Source organism: Aspergillus brasiliensis (assembly GCF_001889945.1).
Source record: "Aspergillus brasiliensis CBS 101740 unplaced genomic scaffold ASPBRscaffold_12, whole genome shotgun sequence".
NCBI lineage: Eukaryota > Fungi > Ascomycota > Eurotiomycetes > Eurotiales > Aspergillaceae > Aspergillus > Aspergillus brasiliensis.
Genome location: NW_027137453.1, coordinates 831,571 through 854,821, shown reverse-complemented (window position 1 = coordinate 854,821; position 23,251 = coordinate 831,571). Strand labels below are relative to the sequence as shown.

General features: G+C 49.3%; 8 protein-coding genes across 8 annotated transcripts; 4 read left to right on the top strand and 4 right to left on the bottom strand.

The window, feature by feature from the left end:
• Window positions 1-412: 412 nt before the first annotated feature.
• On the bottom strand, window positions 413-1,889 carry ASPBRDRAFT_132789 (uncharacterized protein; the record flags this gene model as incomplete). The annotated part of the gene is made up of 2 exons (XM_067618474.1): window positions 413-1,782; window positions 1,823-1,889. 2 exons carry the CDS (start codon window positions 1,887-1,889, stop codon window positions 413-415), a joined length of 1,437 nt encoding a protein of 478 aa, XP_067475925.1.
• Window positions 1,890-3,282: 1,393 nt separating this feature from the next.
• On the top strand, window positions 3,283-3,839 carry ASPBRDRAFT_184514 (DUF167 domain-containing protein; the record flags this gene model as incomplete). The annotated part of the gene is made up of 2 exons (XM_067620023.1): window positions 3,283-3,597; window positions 3,681-3,839. Exons 1-2 carry the CDS (start codon window positions 3,376-3,378, stop codon window positions 3,837-3,839), a joined length of 381 nt encoding a protein of 126 aa, XP_067475924.1. The 5' UTR covers window positions 3,283-3,375.
• A 281-nt stretch (window positions 3,840-4,120) lies between these two features.
• Window positions 4,121-4,746, top strand: ASPBRDRAFT_133052 (uncharacterized protein; the record flags this gene model as incomplete). The annotated part of the gene is made up of 2 exons (XM_067618493.1): window positions 4,121-4,269; window positions 4,335-4,746. 2 exons carry the CDS (start codon window positions 4,121-4,123, stop codon window positions 4,744-4,746), a joined length of 561 nt encoding a protein of 186 aa, XP_067475923.1.
• Window positions 4,747-5,360: 614 nt separating this feature from the next.
• ASPBRDRAFT_58018 (UPF0187 domain membrane protein) lies at window positions 5,361-7,108 on the bottom strand (the record flags this gene model as incomplete). Its single annotated transcript, XM_067627833.1, has 7 exons — window positions 5,361-5,707; window positions 5,758-5,931; window positions 5,983-6,332; window positions 6,379-6,504; window positions 6,553-6,637; window positions 6,693-6,840; window positions 6,905-7,108. The coding sequence occupies 7 exons, from the start codon at window positions 7,106-7,108 to the stop codon at window positions 5,361-5,363; spliced, it is 1,434 nt and encodes a 477-aa protein (XP_067475922.1).
• A 2,578-nt stretch (window positions 7,109-9,686) lies between these two features.
• Window positions 9,687-10,792, bottom strand: ASPBRDRAFT_68198 (uncharacterized protein; the record flags this gene model as incomplete). The annotated part of the gene is made up of 3 exons (XM_067628992.1): window positions 9,687-9,908; window positions 9,965-10,316; window positions 10,371-10,792. 3 exons carry the CDS (start codon window positions 10,790-10,792, stop codon window positions 9,711-9,713), a joined length of 972 nt encoding a protein of 323 aa, XP_067475921.1. The 3' UTR covers window positions 9,687-9,710.
• A 4,912-nt stretch (window positions 10,793-15,704) lies between these two features.
• On the top strand, window positions 15,705-17,437 carry ASPBRDRAFT_308993 (uncharacterized protein). Its single transcript, XM_067622833.1, has 4 exons — window positions 15,705-16,130; window positions 16,185-16,489; window positions 16,550-16,874; window positions 16,930-17,437. The coding sequence occupies exons 1-4, from the start codon at window positions 15,930-15,932 to the stop codon at window positions 17,365-17,367; spliced, it is 1,269 nt and encodes a 422-aa protein (XP_067475920.1). The 5' UTR covers window positions 15,705-15,929; the 3' UTR covers window positions 17,368-17,437.
• Window positions 17,438-20,055: 2,618 nt separating this feature from the next.
• On the top strand, window positions 20,056-21,755 carry gatA (4-aminobutyrate transaminase gatA; the record flags this gene model as incomplete). Its single annotated transcript, XM_067618488.1, has 4 exons — window positions 20,056-20,306; window positions 20,379-20,414; window positions 20,491-21,653; window positions 21,709-21,755. The coding sequence occupies 4 exons, from the start codon at window positions 20,056-20,058 to the stop codon at window positions 21,753-21,755; spliced, it is 1,497 nt and encodes a 498-aa protein (XP_067475919.1).
• A 450-nt stretch (window positions 21,756-22,205) lies between these two features.
• On the bottom strand, window positions 22,206-22,862 carry spt4 (transcription elongation factor SPT4; the record flags this gene model as incomplete). The annotated part of the gene is made up of 4 exons (XM_067627832.1): window positions 22,206-22,239; window positions 22,338-22,390; window positions 22,495-22,692; window positions 22,785-22,862. 4 exons carry the CDS (start codon window positions 22,860-22,862, stop codon window positions 22,206-22,208), a joined length of 363 nt encoding a protein of 120 aa, XP_067475918.1.
• Between the last annotated feature and the right edge of the window lie 389 nt (window positions 22,863-23,251).

Sequence of the window (23,251 nt, the reverse complement as noted above, 5' to 3'; positions counted from 1 at the left end):
GATACAGTACACCGAGAGTATTCGCTTCAGAAACCACATCTTTCCGTATGCGCGCAACAGATACTGCAAGCACAAATAATGAACTCAAAGAGAAGCCAAACCAACAGCGGGATCCATCTTGGCGCCAACCTTATCTCAACCTCCCTTTCTCCATCGCTTGAACGAGACCTGAGAAACCCCATATTGGGGAAAGAAGAAAAAAAGAAAAGAAAAGAAAAGAGAGAGAGGAAGGAAAGAAAAAGAACTGAATAGAAAAGGAAATAAAAGAAAGAAAAAAGAAAAAGAAAGGGAAAGAAAAAAGAAATCGAAAGACAGAACGAACTTGAACTCCGAAAGGATCAGATGAAGCTGGAAACAATGAAATCAAACGGCCAAGTGACCAGAGTCAAGACCGATATCCTGAAGCATCTCTTCACGGGCCAATGTATGGCAGATTGAAAACGAAGCGCTCCCCGACATTGAACTCCCAGAGGCAATGGTTGAAAACGGCGACTTGCATGGGCCCTGGCATTGCATCCAGGACCAGGGGCCGCTTCATGAGATAAAGGCCGCCGGTTGGCTGCATTGCCTTGATGTCCTCTTCGTAGAGGGCCTTGATCGGAGTTGGCAGCAATGTCTCTTCATCTGTGTTGAAGAGTGTTTGCGTGCCAGTCTTTCCTAGCTGCAGGCCGTTGCCCAAATTCTGCTCAACCTGTGCCCTATGGCCAACGGTCTCCAGGGCCTGGTACCCATCACACCACGGATTCTTGACCCCTTGGGTCAGATCGAGATCCATTGGACACACGAAATCGGGCAACTGGAGGTCTGGGATCTCATGCCGAAACACAGGCAGTGGCCCCGTCGGTTGATCTAGACGTTGATCAACTGGGAAAAGCTTGTACAGGGGTTCAGCCTCCTGGACGGCGTCAGACATTGGCCAGTCTTCACCGGCATTCGATTCGATAACGTCCGACACAATGGCGGTAACCGGGACAGGAATGGTGGCGGCACCGTTCATCTCAACAGCGAGCAAATCTTCAATAGGCATATCAACCTGCATATCCTCACAGACGCTGGGAATTCCGCTATCGAATCCATTCTGAGACGGCGCTGGCCTGACGTTCTGGAACACACGAAGAGCGGCTTGGGCTGCATCGACGAGCATCTGCTCCTGCACTCGTGGCATCTTCTTGGGCCTCTTGGGACCAATAGTCCGCATTGAGCGCTTCCGCTTCTTGCGCTTCTCCAAAGTGTAAGTAGGTGGGAGAGGGATTCGTCCGCCAGCTTCACCCAGAGCTGGATTGATCAAACCAGGAGTGAGTCCCCGAGTGGTATTGAGAGCAGGATCAATGCCGTGCTCCATCAACGCCTGCATCAGCTTAGACTCAAGCTCGCGGCTCAGCTTATTGCCTGAGTCCCAGGCCAACAAGCCGAACGCCTGACGGAACCTTCCACCGCGCTGCTGCAGTGCGTTCGGGGCAATGCGAAACTCTTTGCTCATGCGTTCGACAATGTCGCCAAGGCGGATCCGTATATCGAGGCGCATCCAGGCTTCCACGCGGAACTCGTCCACGTCTGAGGCAATGTGGTCGGGCAAGACAGGAATATCACGCAAAAACTTTCCGTGAATCTCGTAACTCATCAGTGGCGGCTCCAGCTTGCTCTTAGGGCCGGTGGGCTTGAGCTGATAGAGAATATCGGGGAGATTATCCCATGACCAGTCTTGCTGATCAGGATGGAAAGAGGTAAAGTCTCCAGAGTCGGCCTGTTCTTGGCACGCCTCACGGTAAGAGTGAACTGCTTCTTGTTAGTCTCTTGACCCCGATTGCAGATGTGTACTAACTCATTGCATAGTTTTGGGCCAACATGCCCTGGAACTCGCTGGTGCTTTCGCTAGAGACAACGGCCATTCTAGCAGATGAGTTGTATCGAATGTCTCGCTTGGAGAGGATCTTGAAACGACTAATCTTTCTCGAGGGACTTGATTAGAAACGAAACGAAGCCTTGATTGCGGCACGCAGTTGAAGATTGCTACTATCCACGAATGAAGAACGAAGAAGAGTACGAAACAACAGAAGACTGTGCACGAAGCAGATGAAGCAGTTGAACTCGCTGGAGATCTCGCAAGAGGAAGAGGAGGATGTTCGACAAAAGCGTCTAGTCCTCCGGGGGGGGGGGGGCATTGCCTCTTTATTAACAGCTACGATTAATAGAGGGGCTGGCATGAAGCTCTAGATAAAATAGGGTCCATGAACAGAATCCCATTGTTCGATTTGGAGGAGAAGAATTCACTCAGTATACTCTTGCGTGCTCTTCGTTGTTTCCTGGATGATGCGTTTCGATGGCCGTTGCGGCGTTTCCGACGACCATTTCGGCCTATCCTGAAGACGAGAGATTGAGCTGACTGCGCTCTATCCAACGAACCCAAACATGTCTATCTTCGAATTGTCTACGGATACACCATCCCCCAAAGCATACTATCGACTGAAGCTGACGATCAGCATCGTTAAGCAAATCTCCCCGAAATCACAGATGGCCCCGATCTCCGCATCTCGGATCTTGACAGTGTGCACCGGGGCCCCAGCCATCAATATCGCAGTCACTGGACCCTATAGATCTGACTTGGCCAATCAGAACTTCAGAGGCTGGATCTACCCCAGTGAGAGGTCCACTCTGAAACAATGAGCCCCGTAGCAACAAAGAATTCATTGTCATTGACCTTTGTTCTTGGGTGGATCCCTATTGTTGCTTTTGCACCTCAATGGAGATTGAATGCAGCGGCTGGGTGAGGCAGTGTGACTCAATCTGGGGTTGTCTTTGTTCTGTGCTATGGGCTGGGGTGCTCTGCTGTTAATGCCCTCACAAGAGGCTGGGAGCGAGCAAGATAGGTGAAGTAGTGTGGCAGCGAGGCACGATTTTGCATGTTGAGGAACGCAGAATTGTTTCTCTGGCATGGTGATGGGAGTAACACCGAGTGTGGATCCACATGAACATGAAGTTATCATACTGTCGCTGTATCTTGTTGTTGCTCAGCAGAGTTCTTGATGCCTAGGATAGACAGTAACCAGTAGACTACTATAGCAATAACCGAATCGCCTACAAACAATATGGTTCACAGAGTACACCACATCAAGAAACATGAGTAGTGTAGAGTAGTAGTAGTAGTGCACCAAATGATACCATTCGGAAGCCATCTATATCCCGCATCTCTCAGCCAATAATCGGCCTCAGATATAGTAAATACTAGGACTACTTCCCCTGCGCAACCCGCACTCCTATCGTTTAGCATCCTACATCTATCTAGTATTCTACACATCCATCACCACCTCACTAAACTCTCTTCAATATCAAAATAGATTATCCATATTACCATACACTTCAACTAAACCAACTGCAATGCCCACCTCCCCCCTCCTCCGCCTAATCCAAACCGCGACCACCAAATCCCGACCCAACCACCAGCGCCACACTCTCCAAATCTCCTGCCACGTGAAGCCAAACGCCTCAAACAACCGCGAAGGCATAACCGCCATCGGAACAGACAGAGTGGATGTATGTGTCGCCGCAGTGCCCAGGAAGGGCGAGGCGAATGCAGCGGTGTCGCGTGTTTTGGCGCAGGTGAGCTCCCATGCCCACTCACTTTACAAATCGTTCAATCTCCAGGAACATAATATGATAATAATGTGGGCAATTATATACAGATCTTCCAAGTCCCCAAGTCCAACGTAGAAGTCATCCGGGGGTTAAAATCCCGAGAAAAGACACTGGCTATTACGAAGCTGGATATCGGGAAACAGAGCGAAGATGAGTATTTATTGCGGGCGCGGGGGATATTAGAGGGGGCTATTATGCAGAAATGATCATGATATACTTTTTATATAGAGGTATATAATCTAATTGACTGGCTGAGCCGATCATAATTAAACATGTAATTGGTATCTAGCTTCATAGTGGTTACCGCTACCGCAGGCGCGCACCGCCGGCCGTGACATCACATCACGGGGATTTTTCTTTTCTTCAATCTCCGCCCGCATCGCATCGCATCGCATATCCTCCAATTCAACCAACTCAATCCCTACCTACTACCTACTCTACACCCTCTACCGACACCTTTATCACCCTCTTTACAACAATACTCACAATGTCAACCACAATCCCCCCACCTCAAACCACAACAACAACATCAAAACGCAAATCCCCCAACACCACATCCACCTCCGACCCCAACACACCCAAAACCATCCACTTCACCTCGCGCACACCAACATGGACATACCTGAAACTCCAATTGTACATCTTCCTTATCCCATCTCTTCTCCTTATATTATACCTACGATCTGACTAACCTCATCCAGAATAACAAACCCCCCTACCTCCACATCATCCACCCCCCTCGACCCCCTCACAGCCCGAACATACCTCTCCGCCGCACTATCCCAGTTTCTCGGGTTAACGGGGACTTCTATACCTATTGATATATTGAAGATATCTCCGTCATCATCAACTAGCCAAAAAGGAAAATCAACAGGAGGACTAGGATCATCAGGAAGCACAGTATGGACACGCGTACCCCGCGACGATGCAGCAGCGGTTGTAGCGGCGCTGAGTTCGTGGATTGGAGGGAATACAGGTTCGAATATATCAGGAGGAGGTAGTGGTAGTGGTGGTGATGCGGAAGGAAACAGCGTGGCGTGGAGGGTGTGTGCGAAGGGGAATTATTTGGGGGCTTTGGTGCATGGAGATGGGGGGGAGGTGTTTGTTCCGTAGTAGAGATACCCATATATGCATCTATGGTCTGGTTGGGTATGGGGTGTTGGGGGGTTATTTAGGTCATCTATGGGATAGAGTATGGTGATTTGCGTAAGCATGTTTTGGGGTGTGAGTCCATCAGGTTGGAGCTGCGTATAGTGATTCCGCTTGGTTGGTAGAGGTAGGGTCTCATCGTACTTCGAGCATCGCAGCGACCCTTTTCTATGGAGAACGAATGTGTCTGAAGAGCACAGACGGGGCGCCGATAGATGTTTGGCGGGGACCCAGGGGTTGAGGTACCGATGGTATTTACTGCTCGCTCGCATTACATATTCATAGTGGAAGCGTTAACCGGTACAATATAGCACTATGCATACCCAGTTAAGCAATTGTATGATATATCTAATAAGATCCCAAATATTCACATCGAAAGACCAGCCCAGATATAGTAACGAATGACCGACCCACCCAACGAACTAACCCTAGACACACATAATATCATCCTCTTTTTGGTAAACAGAACACCAGACTCTCATGCTTGTTGAACACCTAAAATATCAAGATCAAATAATCTTCCCTCTCATCCTTGCTTTTAAACTTTTCAACCCGTCATGGTTCACTTCCACACCACATTAAACAGACTGCTTGCTTCGCATACTCCCCACCATCGTTGCGGCGTCCGACATCGTTGCAGATGGATAATTGGCTACCACCTTCGCCCTCAGAGCGGCGCGAATCTCCTCCACCGAGCGGTCCTTCCATTCGGGGTATCCGGAGGTGCTGAGAGGGTACAGGACAAAGTTGTCCTCGCGCGTGCCAAACTCGTCCAGCTTGGGCGGGGGCATGGCGGTGATGATGTCGAGCTCGACGGCGAGCTGGCGGCAGTAGGTATCGAGAGGGAGATCGTTGACATCGTGGCCGAAGGGGTTCTCGATTTCGCTACCGATGAAGGCGAGCCCAAGAATGATGTAGGCGGCAACTGCCATATTGTTAGATTAGAAATTTCTACTAAGGGAGGGGGAAACGTACCCACGGAAGCCGGAATGGTCACCCATTCTAGAAAGTCGTACAGCTGGAATGGCAGCACGAGGACATAGATCCAGGCAATCTGGGCAATGGAGATGCTGTACGCGGCGGGGAGAGGAGTATCCAGGACGCGTTCGGTGCCAGTGAGGACTTCGTTCAGGGTAGACAGGGCAGTGACTGTGGGGCATTAGCTATTGAACTTGAAGGTCATTCAGGTAGAATACATACTGGCTTGTCCTTGGTGGAGACTGACGTTGAGGGTATTGTTGGCGATGCACCGGTCGATATATGCGGAGAGATGGTTCAAGATCTCAAGAGGAAGATGACCCAATGGCTTCTTGGACCGCTTGACAAGCTTTCTCGGGTTGGACTCGGCGAAGGAAACCCCCAGGTATTCACCGACTGACTTCCAGGGCGTCTTCTTCGGGGGCTGAACCACTTGACGGTCGTGGGCCTCTTTGGCAAACGTGTCGAGGTGCGCAACCAGGCCTGCTAGATCGTCGTAGCCAACATCGGGTTCGAATCGCAGCTTATGTTTGAGAGAAACGGCAAATGCCAGAATGAGGTTCATGGCCGTCCTATTCTGTCAGCAGATGATATAGAGAAGAATCTCCCATGACTTACAGTTTTGCCAGCAAATCCTCTTTGCCTTCCTCTCCTGCACGTTCCGCCGTATTGACCCAGATGGTACGTGCGAGGTTGCGAGCTGTCTGATTGAGGAGCGCCCAGTATTTTCTTCCATCCGCCCATCTAGAGAGGATTAGCAGCTGTCTATCTGTACGTCAACTTGAGACATACCGCTCATACGCCGTCGAACTGCGGAACGACAGTGCCAAACTGACCACGAAACCAGTAACTGTCAAAAGAATATCATTGATGCCGACTGATGGCGAAAATGAGTCAGCGTGCAATCACAGTCTTATTCAAGACAAACCTACTGTTGTGGACAAACTTGGAGATGCAAGTAATGACGGTGGCCCAAGCTGCGACAAAGGCAAGTGGCAGAATCATTTTCGGCATGATACTGCCGTGCATTCGTAGAAAGATGGGCCATTTAGAGTGTCGATCGAGATCTCGCGGTCCGTGCTATACATCCCATCGTTAGTCCATCATGTGGTCCCTCCCAATCTATACCAGCATAATGACATACAAAATATCGATCGATTTCACTAGAGTTGCGTCTTCCTAACATGAACTGGGTGTCTCTGGAGCTGGCGAGATGGTTCTCCAGGAAAGACGGACGAGGAGTCAAACGTCCTCGTGGGGGTTCTCTGGGCTCATTTGCCCCAATACCAGCGGGTATAGGGTCCGCGGTGGGTGCCAGGTGGTTATCGTGACTCGCTTCGTCGCCCATTATTATTATTTGAAAAGTAGACGGGGGTGTTTGGGTCCGAAAAAGAGACTGATGGTCGTCTGGGATTAAAAAGGATAAGGAAGGGCCTGCCTTCGGCAACGAACGTGAAGGATCAATCCGGGAATGGAGAGACGGTGATAAATGAAGGTAATAAGCAACGATTGAAAATTCCCGAGAAGTGAAGATCGATCGAGAGGATGGTGCGTCAGGAGTTGTTCACGGACTGGGGATAACTACTAACTATTTAGTGCCAACCTGAACTTATTAATCCCAGACCAACGACTGCCACGCATTGGACATGGGGCAGCTCCATAAAACAAAGTTCAGTGCGCTGCTGCCATTGTGTAACTGGCATACACTCTAAACCGTATGCCAGTATGCCAGTATGGTACGCTGCGTGTACCGGTACCTTGTACAGCCACTGCTGCTGCGTATGACTGCTGCTATTTTTTCATTCTTTTGGGTGCCCCCGCTGCAGAATCGGGATATACACAATACACAGTTACAGCGACCCCGGGCTGAGCCAATAGCAAGAGCCCACTGGGAGCATCTGGCCAATAATGGACGCGGTCCAGGCCCCTGTTTCAGGCAGGCAGGCCGCGCCACGCGGGCCAAAACGTCAGACGGCTGCTTCCGCCCCAGTTAATCCGCCGTCCTCATTCGTCTCTCTTCGCTCTCTTCTCGCGTCCAGGCCTTCGTGGCACCGCACGAGTCGATTTCTCTCCGTCTGGGCGTCGCTGCTGAAACAAAAAGCCAACCCAGTCAAAGAATTCAATTTCCACCCTGGACGCTCAGGAGATATGAAAGGTCTTTGAGTCCGCGATGTCTACTCCAGAGCACCTCTCGAGATAGCTCATGCCTGTCAGATTTGATGGCCTCATCTGGATCACTCCACTCACTTCGGGGATAAGTCAACAAGACGACACCGGCACCGTCTTGCGGCAGGATCGCAATCCTTACTACGGTGTGTATGCCTCGCTGCAGGAACGGCGTAATCCGTCCAATTAACCCGATACCCCCTGTCGCCTTTCCGTGCGGAGACATCGCATCGCCTCAGGGATCGAACATCAAAGAATTTTCTGATAATCAGTTAATCTAGTTAGTTATCAATTATGCGCTACCTGACTCATCCTGTGCTATTTCAGGGGTGTATTTCTCCGAACATTTGCCATGAACGCTTCAGGGTCCTGGTCAAAAGGGGACATGCACAGGTCGTTGATGCCGCAGCCGAGGCTACTTACCAAGCTAGTCAGACCGTTAGTTACTTAATTTACGCCAACGCCGAGGAAAAGGACACCAGCATTAGCAAGTCTTGACGGCTCGTATAACCCGAGTTTCTTTCCCATCTTGCAGGAAGCGTAACCCGAATTGGCCGAACCATCGTATACGATTGATAAAAGTGCCGTATCACACGCTGACAGGGAATATTCCTGCAGCTGGCTTCTCCAATGTTTCATCATCTGCCCGCTCAGTCCATTGGTCAAGACTAAGCGTAAAAACCAAGGCACCATGATACCCGTGCCTTTTGCGTTCGATCTTTTGCCTACATATTGCCTAAATAGAAGCATCCCATCTCCAAGTTAGCCTCTCTACACAATACCAGTATAGCCTCTCCGAGCAATACTACGTAGTTAAGTTCTAAACAACTTAGAAACCAACCCCATCAACAATACAACCACATCCACCCGACCGTCCTCAGTCGCCACTGCTCAACCATGATTCCCTCTCTCATACAATTGGGCGAAGTAGCTATATTTACTTCATGATCAGTCCAAACCCCAACATCTTAATCTATAGATAGCACCATTTTGGCACTTACGTCTCTCTTTCTAGTTTCTAGAGTACATCGGGGTAAGAATTCTACATCTGTATCTACATCCGCATCTATTTTTGGTACCGAGCGGCGGCGGGTGGGGAGGATTAGCATTAGTTAATTAGTTAGTCGGTAATTGAATTCTTCGGTTCTTCCGCCGTGACAACATTTTAGCTTCTATCTACACGGTGGAAAACTAAAGAGCCGTTTGAACGGGGCTGTGCTTGGGAAAAGTGTGGAGTGTGGAGTGTGGCGTGGTGATGAATTTTTATCCTTTTGGAGGATTGATGATACTGTTTTGCGTGTGTGTTCATGTTGGTTTGTTCGTTTATTTATGTTGTAGTAGCTTTATATAAGTGTGCTATCACTCGAGCCGATGTTTTATCACCTTACTCCGTACACTGTCAATTGACAGGACATTTAGAATGGTGTATAGGATACAAAACAGGGATTAGTACACGGCTGTCATTCTTCCCCAGACGGCCCTTTCTCCTTAACATAACCGTAACATCGTCCATCGCATCTCCTATGTCCTTGCGTAGATTCTGCCTTAGAACCCGCAGTCGATCAGTAGAATGCACCGCCGTCTCTTTGGCGCCGCATTCGCAATTGCCATCTTCTCGAAAGCCTGCAATTATGGCCAGGTTATTGAATATGCCAGCAGAGGGAATGTTGAACTACGGTGCTTAGAGATGAAGGAATTCATCAGTATGATCGGCTGTGAGCGGCGGGTATGGTACGACTAGAAGCCTTTTTTTGTAATTCCTTACTATTGACTATGCACAGAAATCAGCCGTGAAGTAGCCGATATAATCTCTCCAGTGACCTTTCCTCCTTGACAGGGATGCGGTAATATGATATTGATATAGGACCACTTGGAGTGAAGCGGAAAGGATCCTCAAACTTATCAAGGAACTCCGTTGGTATTGTAGCGGTGTACACGTAGAAGTACTTTGATTGGGTGCCTGGAATAGCGAGGACTTTCGCCTGGGAAATATATTATTAGCGCGTGAAATATTTCTCTGGAAAGAGATAAGATATACCGTTAAAGAATGACATGCATCATCTGTTGCTGTGCTCGTAAGCTGGATACTCGATTGGTATTGTTGGCGCCGTTGCGTTTGAGCTAGGGCAATAAGCAGCGCTACCAGATACGGATCCTCAGCTTGATCGGGGGGTTGTATAAGCTGTAATTTGTTCTGCGTCTTGTTCAGAATTGGTCTATTTCTCAATTTCCTTTTTGGCCGAATATAACTCTCGCGGAGCGACTCAATCGTGTCAAAAGTGACAAAAGCGATAAGCGAACTGGATATATCAGCGCTCAACGTGAAAATACCGTCTGTTGGAAGCCGTGCAACATTATGACGATTGAATTGGAAGGACAAATCTTCCGCGCTGCACCGTGTTAGCAGCAGAATCTGATATTGTAGGCACAAAGGGTATGCTTACCCCTGCGGGCGTATATCGTAGGCTTCGAGTATCTCCTTAACCGCATATCTCTTCACAGTCAGTGTGCTTACTTGTGCTAGCTGAAACTTCACGCGCGCAGCATGTTCGGGGGATAGGAATCTGGTTGCCTTGTGATCAGGTTCCCCTCGTGCACCGTCGTGGTCATGTCCTTTCCCCGGCAGCCTCTGCCGGTTAAATGAGCAACCAAGGCTCTGCAGATGGTACGACGTCCAACCTATCGGTTCAACATAAGCTCTTCGCGGATCGCGACGAATGATCGAATAGAGTGATCCGGTCTCAACGACCCTCCGAGATACTATGGCGGACCTTGAATCGGGAAGATCGTGGCGCGACCGTCGCGGGGGTCGCGTCTCAATGTCATCGTCGTCTTCAACTTTCCGCCTCGATTGAGATAAAGACATAATTTCATTAAGGCGGCTGTTTGCTGCGTTGACTTATCGGTCAATGTCCCTTGAATTCAACGCGTGTCATGGCGTTCGACTGGTGAGATTCGCCGACCAGATAACCACGTGGGTGCCTAGGGATACTCCAATAATTTGTTTACGAGTGTCACCAGAGTGTAGCAATTAGGCATATACCATATGGCTATTCCGGTTTATTCACCCATCACTCCAGAAGAATTCAAGGGACTATTGCTCACCTGACGCATATTGAATTGAGCAGCTCCGCTAGTAGATGGGGTTACGGCATTTTCAGAAAGACCCTTCGTAACCTAGAAGAATAGCTCTAGGGGACTCAAGCTTGCTCAATATATTTCAGCAATTTGGGGCAATATACCAAAGGCACCATAATAGTGATCTAGTAAAAAGCGAAACTACATCGTCATACTGCCGAAAGCAACATAATCTCCCAGACAGACTAAACTAAAATCCTCCCTGAAAACAGCCCAAAGATAGTAAACACTAAACAGACCCCCATCTCCGCCCCTCGGCAAATGTCCGTCATAGAGCTACACTGTCTACTCACCTGATACTCGAGGAGACGCAATGTCCAAGCTACTCACAGACATCATCATAGTAGCTTCCCAGCTGAGCTACTATGCAGATCACACCCCCACAGTGTCCCAACACCCAATCTCAATCTCAAATCTCATTTCAAAGCCCAGGACCTAGCTTAGGATCGGCAGCTCGAGCTCGAGCTCGGTAGTTCTGTTGTATGACCTGTATCACATGCTTTATCGGTATGTTTCAGCCTACTTATGGAGGTTTGTGTTTGTTTCAAGAGTAGTTGTTGGGAAATCTGTGACTAGCTATTATTGAAGATCAGATGGTTGGGCCTTGCTTCGTAGATGAATTGTATATGCTATGCTACAGTTTCTGTTTGGGGAGTGTAGGCCGGGGAGGGTGGATAGTTGCGGAGTGCAAGGTCGGACGCTAGAGGAGGCTTGAGATATCTGGTGGGGGTTTGAGGGAGATGGGGATCTAATTATGAGATGGTCTTCGAACTTGGGGAGATAATGTTTGCCATTGTTTGTAGATCCATGAATCATGGTCCTTGCTGCTGGTAGTGTCATCATTAATCGATGACTATGGTTCGTCTGAGAGACTGCATCAATATTAATAGGAGAATGGAGGGAGATGAAGTTTAGTACCCAAGAAGCTAGGTGACGATCACATAAGGAGCAACAAAACCATGGCACCACGATCAATAGCTCTGCTAACTACCATAGCGGATAAAAACCTCAGCAAGCCATGCTACGTAAGATCCGCATATCAGCCTGCTACGAATTGGCACAGGAAATAGTCTCCGTCGATCGATATCAAACCGGCCGCACGTGGCCATATTTGCAGGATTCGAATAAGAAAGCATACATTATCTAGAATGAGTCAAAGGTAGTAGTATCAGACACTATAGACGACGGCGCTCCTTGGTTAATATAATCAGGGTCTTGACATCTTGGCAGGGCACAGGCTATGGTCCCCCCATTATCCCGATAAGGTTCGGGTCCGAAAACGGGATACCGTTGAGGATCCGACCCAAATTTGAGAACCGCACTTTGAACTCTTCAAGAACCGGAATAGGCAAGAGTACATAATCTACCCCTCGTTCGGCAGATCGGGATCGACTGACAAGGCTGTCAGTGTTGGGAGTAAGTTCAATGTGGCGAGATACGACGGTGAAGGCTGATATTTGGTATCAGAGAGACTTTTGCTGAAGTTTGTATAGAGACGAACGTTCGGATCGAGGACTTCTGGCTTTCGGCTGTAAGGAGGAACTTAGAACTCCAAAGCAAGGTGTTGGGAATGATATTGCAGATTGTCGAGCTGTCGGTCGGTCGCGGGAGACGGGCGGATGGATCGGTAACAATCTTCTGGATCTCCATTGTCTGTAACCAACATGTTGGAAAAGCTTGTCCGAAGCAGCCAAGTCTACAGTTCCTGTAGTTTCGTCTCATCTCATCTCGTACAAGGCGCAAGGTGCTAAGTTTCACAGGAGTTTTGAGATTGTTTTACAGACATACTTTGTGAGCTCTGTTTAAGAGTGAGTCTAGGTGAGCAGCTGAAACACCAAGGTGCTTCATGAACAGTGGGCCAGTGAGTATCTGACTCATGTCAATAGCAAAGTGGCCGTCGGCGAGGTGAGCTTGCGAAACTCATTTTCATACCTGGGGATAAACGCGCGGGCCCATCTTTTCGAGTCAGGAATCATGACGCAGCAGCCATTGGAGATCAGATGTAAACGCAGCTATCATGTCTGTTCCCCTGAATGTCGAATCAGAGTGAGCAACGACGCGCACAATTTGATTTTCCACGGCATCCGGACAACCCCCAAGGATCTTCAGGTTGAACCAGACGATTCGTGCCAGGCGGCGATCAACGCTGGACAGCCGGCACCATTCGCATTAAAGTTTGCGGCTAGTCCTATTTATGGGGCTGGGAACCACTTTAACCGCCGCCCAAACGGCGACCGACACAACGTGGGCAAACAGAATGCTTCGAAGCATATCCGCGGACTTAGGTAGGGGTCTAGAAGAAAAGTCTGGGACCGAGAAGAAATTATCAAAGATGTACAGCAATATTGAAGTTAGTTGCTTTGTGCGAGTTAAGTCCGAAGTATCAGAACAGAACCATGGCACCACCAGTAAGTGTTGCCTAGATTCGTGCCCAAGGAATCCCGTCGATCCTATCATTTTCCGGAAATCCGGGTCCGCTCTGGAACGTGATGACAAAAGTATTGACTCCATCATGAACGGGGGCTCTTGAGTACTACCCATGGCTGGTAAGGATCATCACCAGGTCGCCCTGCTGTTGATGCTTTTTGGAATTCCGGTCCCGTTACGGGAAGATCACCCAGGCAAAGCTACTTTGACGAGAGGTACCAACCCTACCTTCAAACTGGGAGATGATCACGGACTATTGGCCGCAGTCAATCCTTCTCTGATCGATTACTAGATTGGAAAGTAGAGTCTCGCTGATTTGGGCAAGGTATAGACATGCGAGATAGATAGTCCAATCCCCCTAATAGCAGTCGAATATGGACGAAGAAATGCTGCAAGTAAAACAACAATGGATGGTTTTCCCGAATTGAAATGTCGGTTAGAGTTCCGATCAGTGCAATCCGAGCAGTTGGCCGAAGTATTGGTGCGATGACTGGCACGATCGATGAGGACTACAGAAGGATGACATCAACCACCCAAGGAACTGGGATGATCATCGCACAATAGTCTAGTCAAGACTCAGGAGTAGCCAGGAACGTGCAAATACTAACTCGGGCTGTTGCTACTTGCTATACCCACTTGGGTGCACAGAGCAGACACCGAGATGGGGATTGGGGACATGGGAGACAATAGTGGTTTGGAGTCTGGAAGTTGAACGGTGTGATCTATCTTAAGAATTTACAGAGTTTTTCGGTGTGAATAATTTTTTTTTCTCTTCTTTGAATAAACACCCACTGCATCTCGCATCATTACCCAATTGGGCCCGCCTATGACTCGGGGGCCATGCACAGTGCAGCCAGCCTTTTCCCCATCTCATGCAAGACATCTTCAACAACATGGCAATGATGGGGATGCACATGCAAGGGGTGCATACAGTACAGTGATCGGGTTGATGTCGCCATTCGCCATTAGTTGGGATTCTTCGTAGGGCTGATACCACCAAGAGACTCCAAGGTGCATGACAAGCCATCACGGCAATCCGATGTTTGATGAGGGGATCCCAATGATTCTTGGGATTGGAGAAATGCCATTCGGGCCGACTTGAGGGGAACAACTTACTGGGAAGAATTTCGAATATTTTTGAGAGGGAAAAGGCGTGCGGGGCAATCTGACGCTCATCCGAAAACGGAAAGGCTCTCGTGCAAGTTCTTTGCTGGAAGTCAAATCCACGACAGTCTGGCATTATGGAGTACTCAAACTAGTCACTAGTCAGTACGGAGTAGCATTGTCTTCTTTTAGTTCGTCTGAACTAAACACCAGAAGGGATTGGTGTGCCGCAAGTAAGTGGGATTCCAGTGGAGTCTCCGCTGGCTGGTGGTGGTCTTTCCTCATTCAGCCTGCCGGGTCCTGGAGCTTCTCACTGACTCCTACTTCTCCTCTCTCCTCCGCTCGTGCCTATCCTCCTTGAAGCTCGACGCTAACTTCTCCCATCCATGTAATTAGATTGTGGATCTCGCATCCTGTGCTCCAACTGATTTTCTCTCACGCCCGCTGTCTGAAGGACCAGATTTCCCCCTCGATGGGCTTCCCCCAATGGCCTCGGCTGGAGTCTTCCTGTCCACATGCCGGGTCACCCTCGTCGTCTCCTCGCTGAAGTCAGAAACCTAAGTTTGCACATCCTTTGCCCCGAATGGATTGGTCCCTGCCCGCAAATTTCAGACGAGCTAACTGGTTTGACTTTCTGGTCCGGGTCCAATTTAGATCCCTAATCCCCAATTGACATTTCCGCCAGCAAACGCCATTCAAATGGACTCGAATTGCTCAGATCGCCCCCCTGGCATGTGGAGAACACCGTGAACGACGGGTCGATGGATCTGCCTATCATGGTCCTGTGCTGGCTTGGTACCCCCGGTACTTCTCGGTCCTGCGACTCTTTTCTTGCCATCGGTTGGGTAAATTTGCCTGCGGTGGAGGCCCGCTTCCAGTCTCATTGGAGGGGTTGACTTCCCGCTTGGCCGGGATATTGGATCTGAAATTGAACAAACCCATTAAACTCAAAATGACACACACAAATAAACACTCCCCAGTCCATGGTTAGCGAAGGTCGGACCATTTATGCCGCAGCATGTCTAGGCCAGGGGTGGAGACTCGCCATCGTGCTATATCATCTCTCTAGTTCCCCTCGTCGGTCCTGCTGTCAACATCAGTGGCCCTCGTGCACAATCAGTCGGCCACGGCTGACTCCCTTCGCTTTTTGACAACACTACAACTGATCTTGACTGTGACAATGGCCAATGCGACTCTCGACTGCTCGACTGGGGGTTGCTGACGGTTGATCACTTTTCAATCACGACAATTAACGACAGCATCTACAACAGTACTACGATCCTTCAACATCTTACATCCTACTACTTTCGTTACTACCAGTCTGCATCGCCAACATGCAACTCCCTCCGGCCGAAGTTCTGGCCACATGGCCCACACCCAACTATGTCGACCCGGTGACTCGTGGGCCTGCCGTGAATATTGTGAATATCGTCCTACTTATCATCGCATTTATCGTGACTGTCCTCCGCCTTTACACACGGTTCAAGATAACGTGCACACCTGGTCTCGATGACTTCTTCATCGTCATCGCTTTCGTAAGTTCAATATGCATACAAGCTAGGGCTATCGGTCGATCTAACAATTTCTAGGCTATTGCAGTTGGCATGTGTGCGTGTACTTCTCTGGCGACTGAGCGCTGGGGTGCGAACCGGCATGTCTGGGATGTACCCTTGTCCTGGCTTCCCGTCGTCACCAAGTACAACCTCGGTTTTCAGATTACGTTTTCCCTATCCTGTTCGATCACCAAGCTTTCGGTTCTGTGGTTCTGCAAGCGCCTCATCGGAACGGGGAGTAAGGGACTGTACCGGGTCTACAATATTGTCGTGATAGTCTCCTTCATCTTTGTAGCTTTGTGCTGCATTGTCTTTTTGCTGGTCAGCATTTTTCAGTGCTCGTAAGTCCCCACCATCCTTCCACTCAGTGTGTTGCATTGACTTACCATGCTACCAATCAGGCCTATCCATGCTTTCTGGGACTTGGAGCCAATGTATCCTCATCATTGCGTCAACTATGGCGCGGCAGTATTCTCTGCCAGCGTTGTCAACATTTTCACCGATTTCCTCTGCACTCTGGTCCCGATGCCATTGATCTGGAACCTGAAGCTGCCTGCCCGGCAGCGGATTGCTGTGATTTCGATCTTCGGTCTAGGTATCTTTGTCAACGTGGCGGGCACGGTGCGCACGGTATATGTCTGGAAGAGTATGATGGCATCCTATGACACCACCTGGATGGGATGGCCTATTCTGGTCGCCGGATCGGTCGAAATCAACTTGGCACTGGTATGGATGGCCCTCGTGATGGAGTGTGCTCGGATCATGGCTAACCCTGTTTCAGATCTGTGCTTCTGCACCTGCACTGAGACCTCTCATCGGATTTGTCTTGCCCCACCTTCTCCCATCCGCTCGTGGCTACGGATCTTCCTTCGGCAACCGGGAATTGAAGTGGTCTTCCACTGGGCCATCCAAGCAGTCTCGCGCTTCCAAGATGGTCGAAGACCGCCAGTATGGTTACCAAGGCGACACTGCGGTGGATCGCATGGAGGTCTTGCGCACTGTTGAGATGGAGACGTGGACCGAGAACCGGAAGCCCAGCCATAGCAACAACCCTCAGGTCATGTCGAATCACACGCGCGTCGCAACACCGACGCACCACGTCGATCTGAAGAACGACGGTGTAGTATATACGTCGCCTGGCAGCGATGTCTCCTCCACCTCACTCACCCGTGACTCCAAGGAACAACACAACTTTTACGAACACCAGAACCCCGTCTAGGGTTTTTCACGCTCACTCTTCCTTTCTTCTCTTTTTCTATCATTCCCCTTCAGCAGTAAGGGCTAGTCATCTGGATATGAATTATCAAGTTATGAACATGTATAACTTTACTACCCATGTATACCTTTTTGAGGCTGGAGTCATGTACCTATAGTATACAGAACATACATATGAATATACATACTACACACACACATACAATCCAACCATCGCGATCTCAGCCCATCTGATATTAAGTGTCACCAATTCCTTCCGTAAATGGAGTGGGCCTGGGGATCCACTGCAATTAGGTCTCGACTCCACTCCACCAAGTCATGCCTCGCATGTGCGTAACCCCCATGCCCGTATGGCCTGATCTATCCCTGCTCCGTAGTTAGTTACGTAGGTTATAGTCGTCCCCATCAAGACCCGCTTCCTACAGAAAAATACTCCGTAATGATTAATCACCCAGACAGCAATAGTTAACTAAGGATCACTACGGCTCGGGCCTACCGAAATGAGAGCCCGGGTCTACTCCGTCGGTCTCGGATGGATGGGTGCATTGCGCTGGTTATTAATTTATCGATGATTTATTTATTTTTTCCCCTCTGATAATGATAATATAGTGTAGCGCATCCCTGGAATCGGCCACTCCGTGACTTTGGGTTTAGGTACTGCCGTGTGTGCTGTAGTAGACTAGTCTAATAACTACGGCCCGTCTCCTGTCCTGCCATCTAATGCAGGTACGGACGGGATGTAATTAAGATCTGACGCTGATTGAGGATGTGTCGACTGTCGAGGGGCAAGCATAGTATGTGCGTAGTTAGTAGTCGACTGCATAGCTTGTTTGAAGAGTAATATTTCTCTTCCTTTCTTTCCTTTTCTTTTTTTTTATTCGACTGCAGTATTGTAGAGTGGACACTCCGTAGACAAGAAGAATAAATGAGTCTAGACATCGGACTCTTGTGTACACCGTACATTGAGTAGCTGGTCTAGAACTAGACTTACATACTGAGGTTATGATCAGTTACCTATTCAGCTTAGCTGCATCGGAGATTAAGCAGGAGGGTCCGTGTGCATATGTATCTAGTAGAGTAGATAGTTAGATCGGGTTTGGGATTTGGAATGTCTTGGGCTTGGGGTATAAGAAGGTGTTTTATTCCCCGCTTTAGCTTGGGTCTCGGGGTTGTAACTAAATGATCGACGAAGAGATGTCTGAACTGGCTTTGAAGTTGACTATTTAGGTAAGTAGGGAAGTGATGATGGGTTTGGGTATTGCTATTTAGTTTGTGGTTGAGTAAGTGTACTTATGTGCCGGTTTTGGTTTTTTTGCCTTTATTCATCCTTGCCGTTGCTTACTTCAGCTTATAGTAGAAATTGTTACTGGTATTCTAAAAATGTTGACATTGGGTCTATACCTTGCGCGTATTGGGTTGCTGCAATTGATACCCAGTGTCTTAGTGGTCCCTTATGTTCAGTCAATCTAAGTTGAGAGAAACGTTAATCCTCTTTCTTACAAGTGATTGATTGCTGTTGCCATATCAGGAATCTACAAGATTTGATCTTCAGTCAGCTGAGTGATGCTTAACTTAAAAGCGCATGCACTAATGCTTCTTCGGTCGCTAGATATAAAACAATAGGATTAACCTGACAAGGTGATTGCGCTCTTCATAGTTTTCTACCATTTTACAGTATGGCAAGCTCTCTAAGAATCATCACGATGATGGTGTCTCTGTCTGATTTATACCATCCATCAAGCTAGTATTACTACCAGTAGTATCAATGAGTATGGATAGTGACACTGACATTAGTAGTGCGACTACTAGTAGTAGTTGAACTGTGAGGCAAATATTTATTACTAAGTATTGCGAGTAGCACCGCCAATAATTGACAACTGAAGCTACTAACTTACGGATGATCCAGCAATATCGCCAGCTATGAAGGCACTAAGTCTTTCCTGTTATTGTGATTGTTAATATCACCTTCGTGTGTAATCTTTGCTTCTCACTAGCAATCGGCTATGACTGGAATGGCGGTGATGCATCGGAGTTCGCAGCGAGAGACGGGCTGCTTATCGGCCATCCCTGCCACTGATAAGCAATGCAGATCCGATATCATTTCAACACATTGAGTATGATAGTAAGTAGTCCACCACATCTTATGCACATTGCCACTCACCGTCATCGGCACTCGGCGGAAGAAACAAGCAGATTGTATTAATAGAGAGTATCTTCATCTCAATGATTGGATTGTGGAATTCCTATTATCATTGGGAATTATCATACTGAACGGCGGCTCTCCGGATGGGTTGAGAAGTCGCCGAGCACGGGGCCATCACGACTGCTGATTGGTGCAAAACGCCGAAGCAGCTGTACGGCGCGGGGCAGCTTCCAATCCATCGCGAGCTCTGCCTTCAACAGCTGCCCCCTCGCTTCCATATTTAAGCCTTGAACGCGGCCATTTTTCTCGTTGCTTTATCTTCTCTCTCCAAAGTCATCTCAATTGCACCAGTTGAAAGCTATAATCGGTGCTGAGTTGCTGCTTGTCTGGTTGAGCATTGATCGAGGAGCTCCTTATCAATCATCATTGCGTTATCGTCATCGTATCCTTCCCCACATCCCTGTTTTCCAGCTGGGTATTTCTGTGCCCCTGGCCCCCCAAACTCATTCCTCTTCTTGATTCCATCTCTCAACCAATCAATCCATCACAATGGCTGCCATCTTCCGCTCCAGCTTGAGGCTCCGCCCGACGACGCGCCTGTCGGCCGTCCGCACCCTCACCACTACTCCGCACATGCGCGCTGCGGAGAAGCCTTATTTCCCCGACGAGCCTTCTGCTCCCAAGCTGGCCACGGCCATTCCTGGCCCGAACAACAAGGCTGCTGCCGAGAAGCTCGACAAGGTCTTTGATGTTCGCAGCTTGAACATGCTTACCGATTACTACAAGTCCAACGGTAACTAGTAAGTGAACCTGCATTTCTCTCATCACCCCTGGCGGGCGATACTGCCGAACGAGCACTAACATTGACATAGCATCGCCGATCTGGACGGAAACGTGCTTCTGGATGTGTAAGTTACTACTACTGCCTATGGCTCTTTTTTGCGATAATATGCTTGAACCATTCTAACATAAAATTTCCCCCAGCTATGCTCAGATTGCCTCCATCCCCGTCGGCTACAACAACCCCCACCTCCGCAAGGTGGCAGAGTCTCCCGAGATGGTCAATGCTTTGATCAACAGACCGGCTCTGGGTAACTTTCCCTCTCACGACTGGGCTGACATCCTGAACACTGGCATCCTCAAGGCTGCCCCCAAGGGCCTTAACCAGGTGTTTACCGCCTTGGCTGGCTCCGATGCCAACGAGACTGCCTACAAGGCTGCCTTTATGTACTACCGTCAGCGCGAGCGTGGTGGCGCTGAGACCGAGTTCACCGAGGAGGAGCTGGAGACGACCATGAAGAACCAGTCCCCTGGCTCCCCTCAGCTGTCCATCATGTCCTTCAAGTCGGCGTTCCACGGTCGTCTGTTTGGCAGTCTGTCCACCACTCGCAGCAAGCCCATCCACAAGCTGGACATCCCCGCCTTTGACTGGCCCCAGGCTCCTTTCCCCTCCCTGAAGTACCCCTTGGAGGAGCACGCTCAGGAGAACGCCCAGGAAGAGCAGCGCTGCCTGCAGGAGACTGAGCGCCTGATCAAGGAGTGGCACAACCCCGTCGCTGCTGTCGTCGTCGAGCCGATCCAGTCGGAGGGTGGTGACAACCACGCCTCCCCGGCCTTCTTCCGTGGCCTGCGTGAGATCACCAAGCGCAACAATGTCCTCTTCATTGTTGATGAGGTGCAGACTGGTGTGGGTGCCACCGGCAAGTTCTGGGCCCACGACCACTGGAACCTGGAGACTCCCCCCGACATGGTGACCTTCTCCAAGAAGGCCCAGACCGCCGGTTACTACTATGGCAACCCGGCTCTGCGCCCCAACAAGCCGTACCGTCAGTTCAACACCTGGATGGGTGACCCGGCTCGTGCTCTGATCTTCCGTGGTATCATCGAGGAGATTGAGCGCCTGAACCTGGTGGAGAACACTGCTGCCACCGGTGACTACCTCTTCTCCGGCCTGGAGCGTCTCGCCAAGCAGTACCCCGAGCATCTGCAGAACCTGCGTGGTAAGGGCCAGGGAACCTTCATCGCCTGGGACACCCCCAAGCGGGACGAGTTCCTGGTCAAGGCCAAGGGCGTTGGTGTCAACATTGGTGGCAGCGGCCAGAGCGCCGTTCGCCTGAGGCCCATGCTGGTCTTCCAGAAGCACCATGGTAAGTCGGCTTTAGATTCAGGTTGATATAAGATACGATGCTAACATTGCTGCAGCCGATATCCTCCTGGAGAGCGTCGAGAAGATCATCAAGCAGCTGTAAGCAGCTGAACGGTCCAATCTTCAAAGGAATCTAGTCTGTGACTTTATGGCGTTTAACCGGCACTTGGGATGGGGACATTTCTTTTCATGATATCTATAGCCGATATTTATATGGCAATGTGCGCTACGATTTATTAGCATTGATGTTTAGTCTAGTCATTGAGCAACGAAGTGATGCCGTCAAGGCAGCGTTGATCTTGATCTATTGTCCGGGTATCCAGTAGTCATCCCCCCTTTTGTAATTATAAACAGTGTGCCGAATCATACCAGCCCGACAAAACCCGTACCGTACATCATAGAAAAAAAGCGAAATTATGAAACCGAAACTCCAATCGTGCAAAACCATCTCCCTTTTGAAAATATATCGCTATGCCGTGCAAGATAGAGAACCGACATATCGCAACGAACGAACGCAAGCAGGAAAAGCGTGAACGAGCAAGATATTGATCGATCATGCCTCCTCTTCACCCGTGCTACCATCCCTCCTGTACCGAAAAGACATTATTATCAGCACTCATCAATGAATCCAACACATAACCCAAAGACATAAAACCGGGGGAAAAGGAAGAAGAATATAACATACGGAATATACTTCACGCCCGAATCCTCCAAACTGGAAATAATTTCATCGGGAAGCTGTTCGTTCACCCATCACTTATTAGCCCAATTCCATTCTCATCCTCTGTCTTTCTCTCCTTCACCACCACCGGCAGAAGAACTCTGGGGGTGTGTGTACTCACCGACCCAGTAACCTTAACCGCATACGTCCCCGGAACATAACTATCCAATCTCTGCCACCTAGCCACCCAGCTAGTCATGGGATCGCGGAGCGTAACCAGACCCTCGAAGACCTGCGACGTGCATTCTTGGATGGCGTCGTTGTTGCCACGGAGTCCGAGGACGTTATCGCAGTTGGGACAGCCTTCGCGCATGAATTTCTATATAGCATTGAAGAACAAAAGGGTTAGTGGTTTGATTTGGTTTGGCTTGGTTTGTGTTGGTTTTATTTATGGGAGGGGGGAGGGCGTACGCTGTGCAACTGGACCAGGGAGCAGACCATGCAGGCGCGGAGAGTGCGCTGCTGGCTGGGGGCGACGTAGAAGGACATCGTTCTTGTTCCTTTTTAATTTTTCTTTTATTTTGTGTTAGGGTCGGTAGGTAGGAATTGGCGGGACAAAGGGATGTGTGGGTGGGAGTTCAAAGAGTTGGGGATGATGATGCATGCGGCAAAGACAAGTCCAAGAGGCTTCTGGAATCGGAGTTGCGCGCGACCGCCAAGACTAAACCAGCCCCGGAGAAAAGTGACGGGGAAAAGCGAAAGCAAATCAATCATCATCGAATCCCGAGTTTAAAGCCTGGAAGTTGAATCCAGGAACGGGAGAGCCGAAAGAGAAAAAAAAAAGTTTCAGGAACTTCTTTTTCTTCTCACATTTTTGCCTTCTTTTCTATTCTTCATCTTTATCTTCTATTTCACGTTTCTGCATTTGATATAAATCC

What these genes read in the sequence shown, in the direction of transcription:
- ASPBRDRAFT_308993 (XM_067622833.1), top strand. Translation starts at nt 15,930, where the DNA reads ATGCAACTCCCTCCGGCCGAAGTTCTGGCCACATGGCCCACACCCAAC. An exon ending in TCTTCATCGTCATCGCTTTC is followed by an intron (nt 16,131 to 16,184) that starts GTAAGTTCAATA and finishes AACAATTTCTAG; the next exon opens with GCTATTGCAGTTGGCATGTG. An exon ending in GTCAGCATTTTTCAGTGCTC is followed by an intron (nt 16,490 to 16,549) that starts GTAAGTCCCCAC and finishes GCTACCAATCAG; the next exon opens with GCCTATCCATGCTTTCTGGG.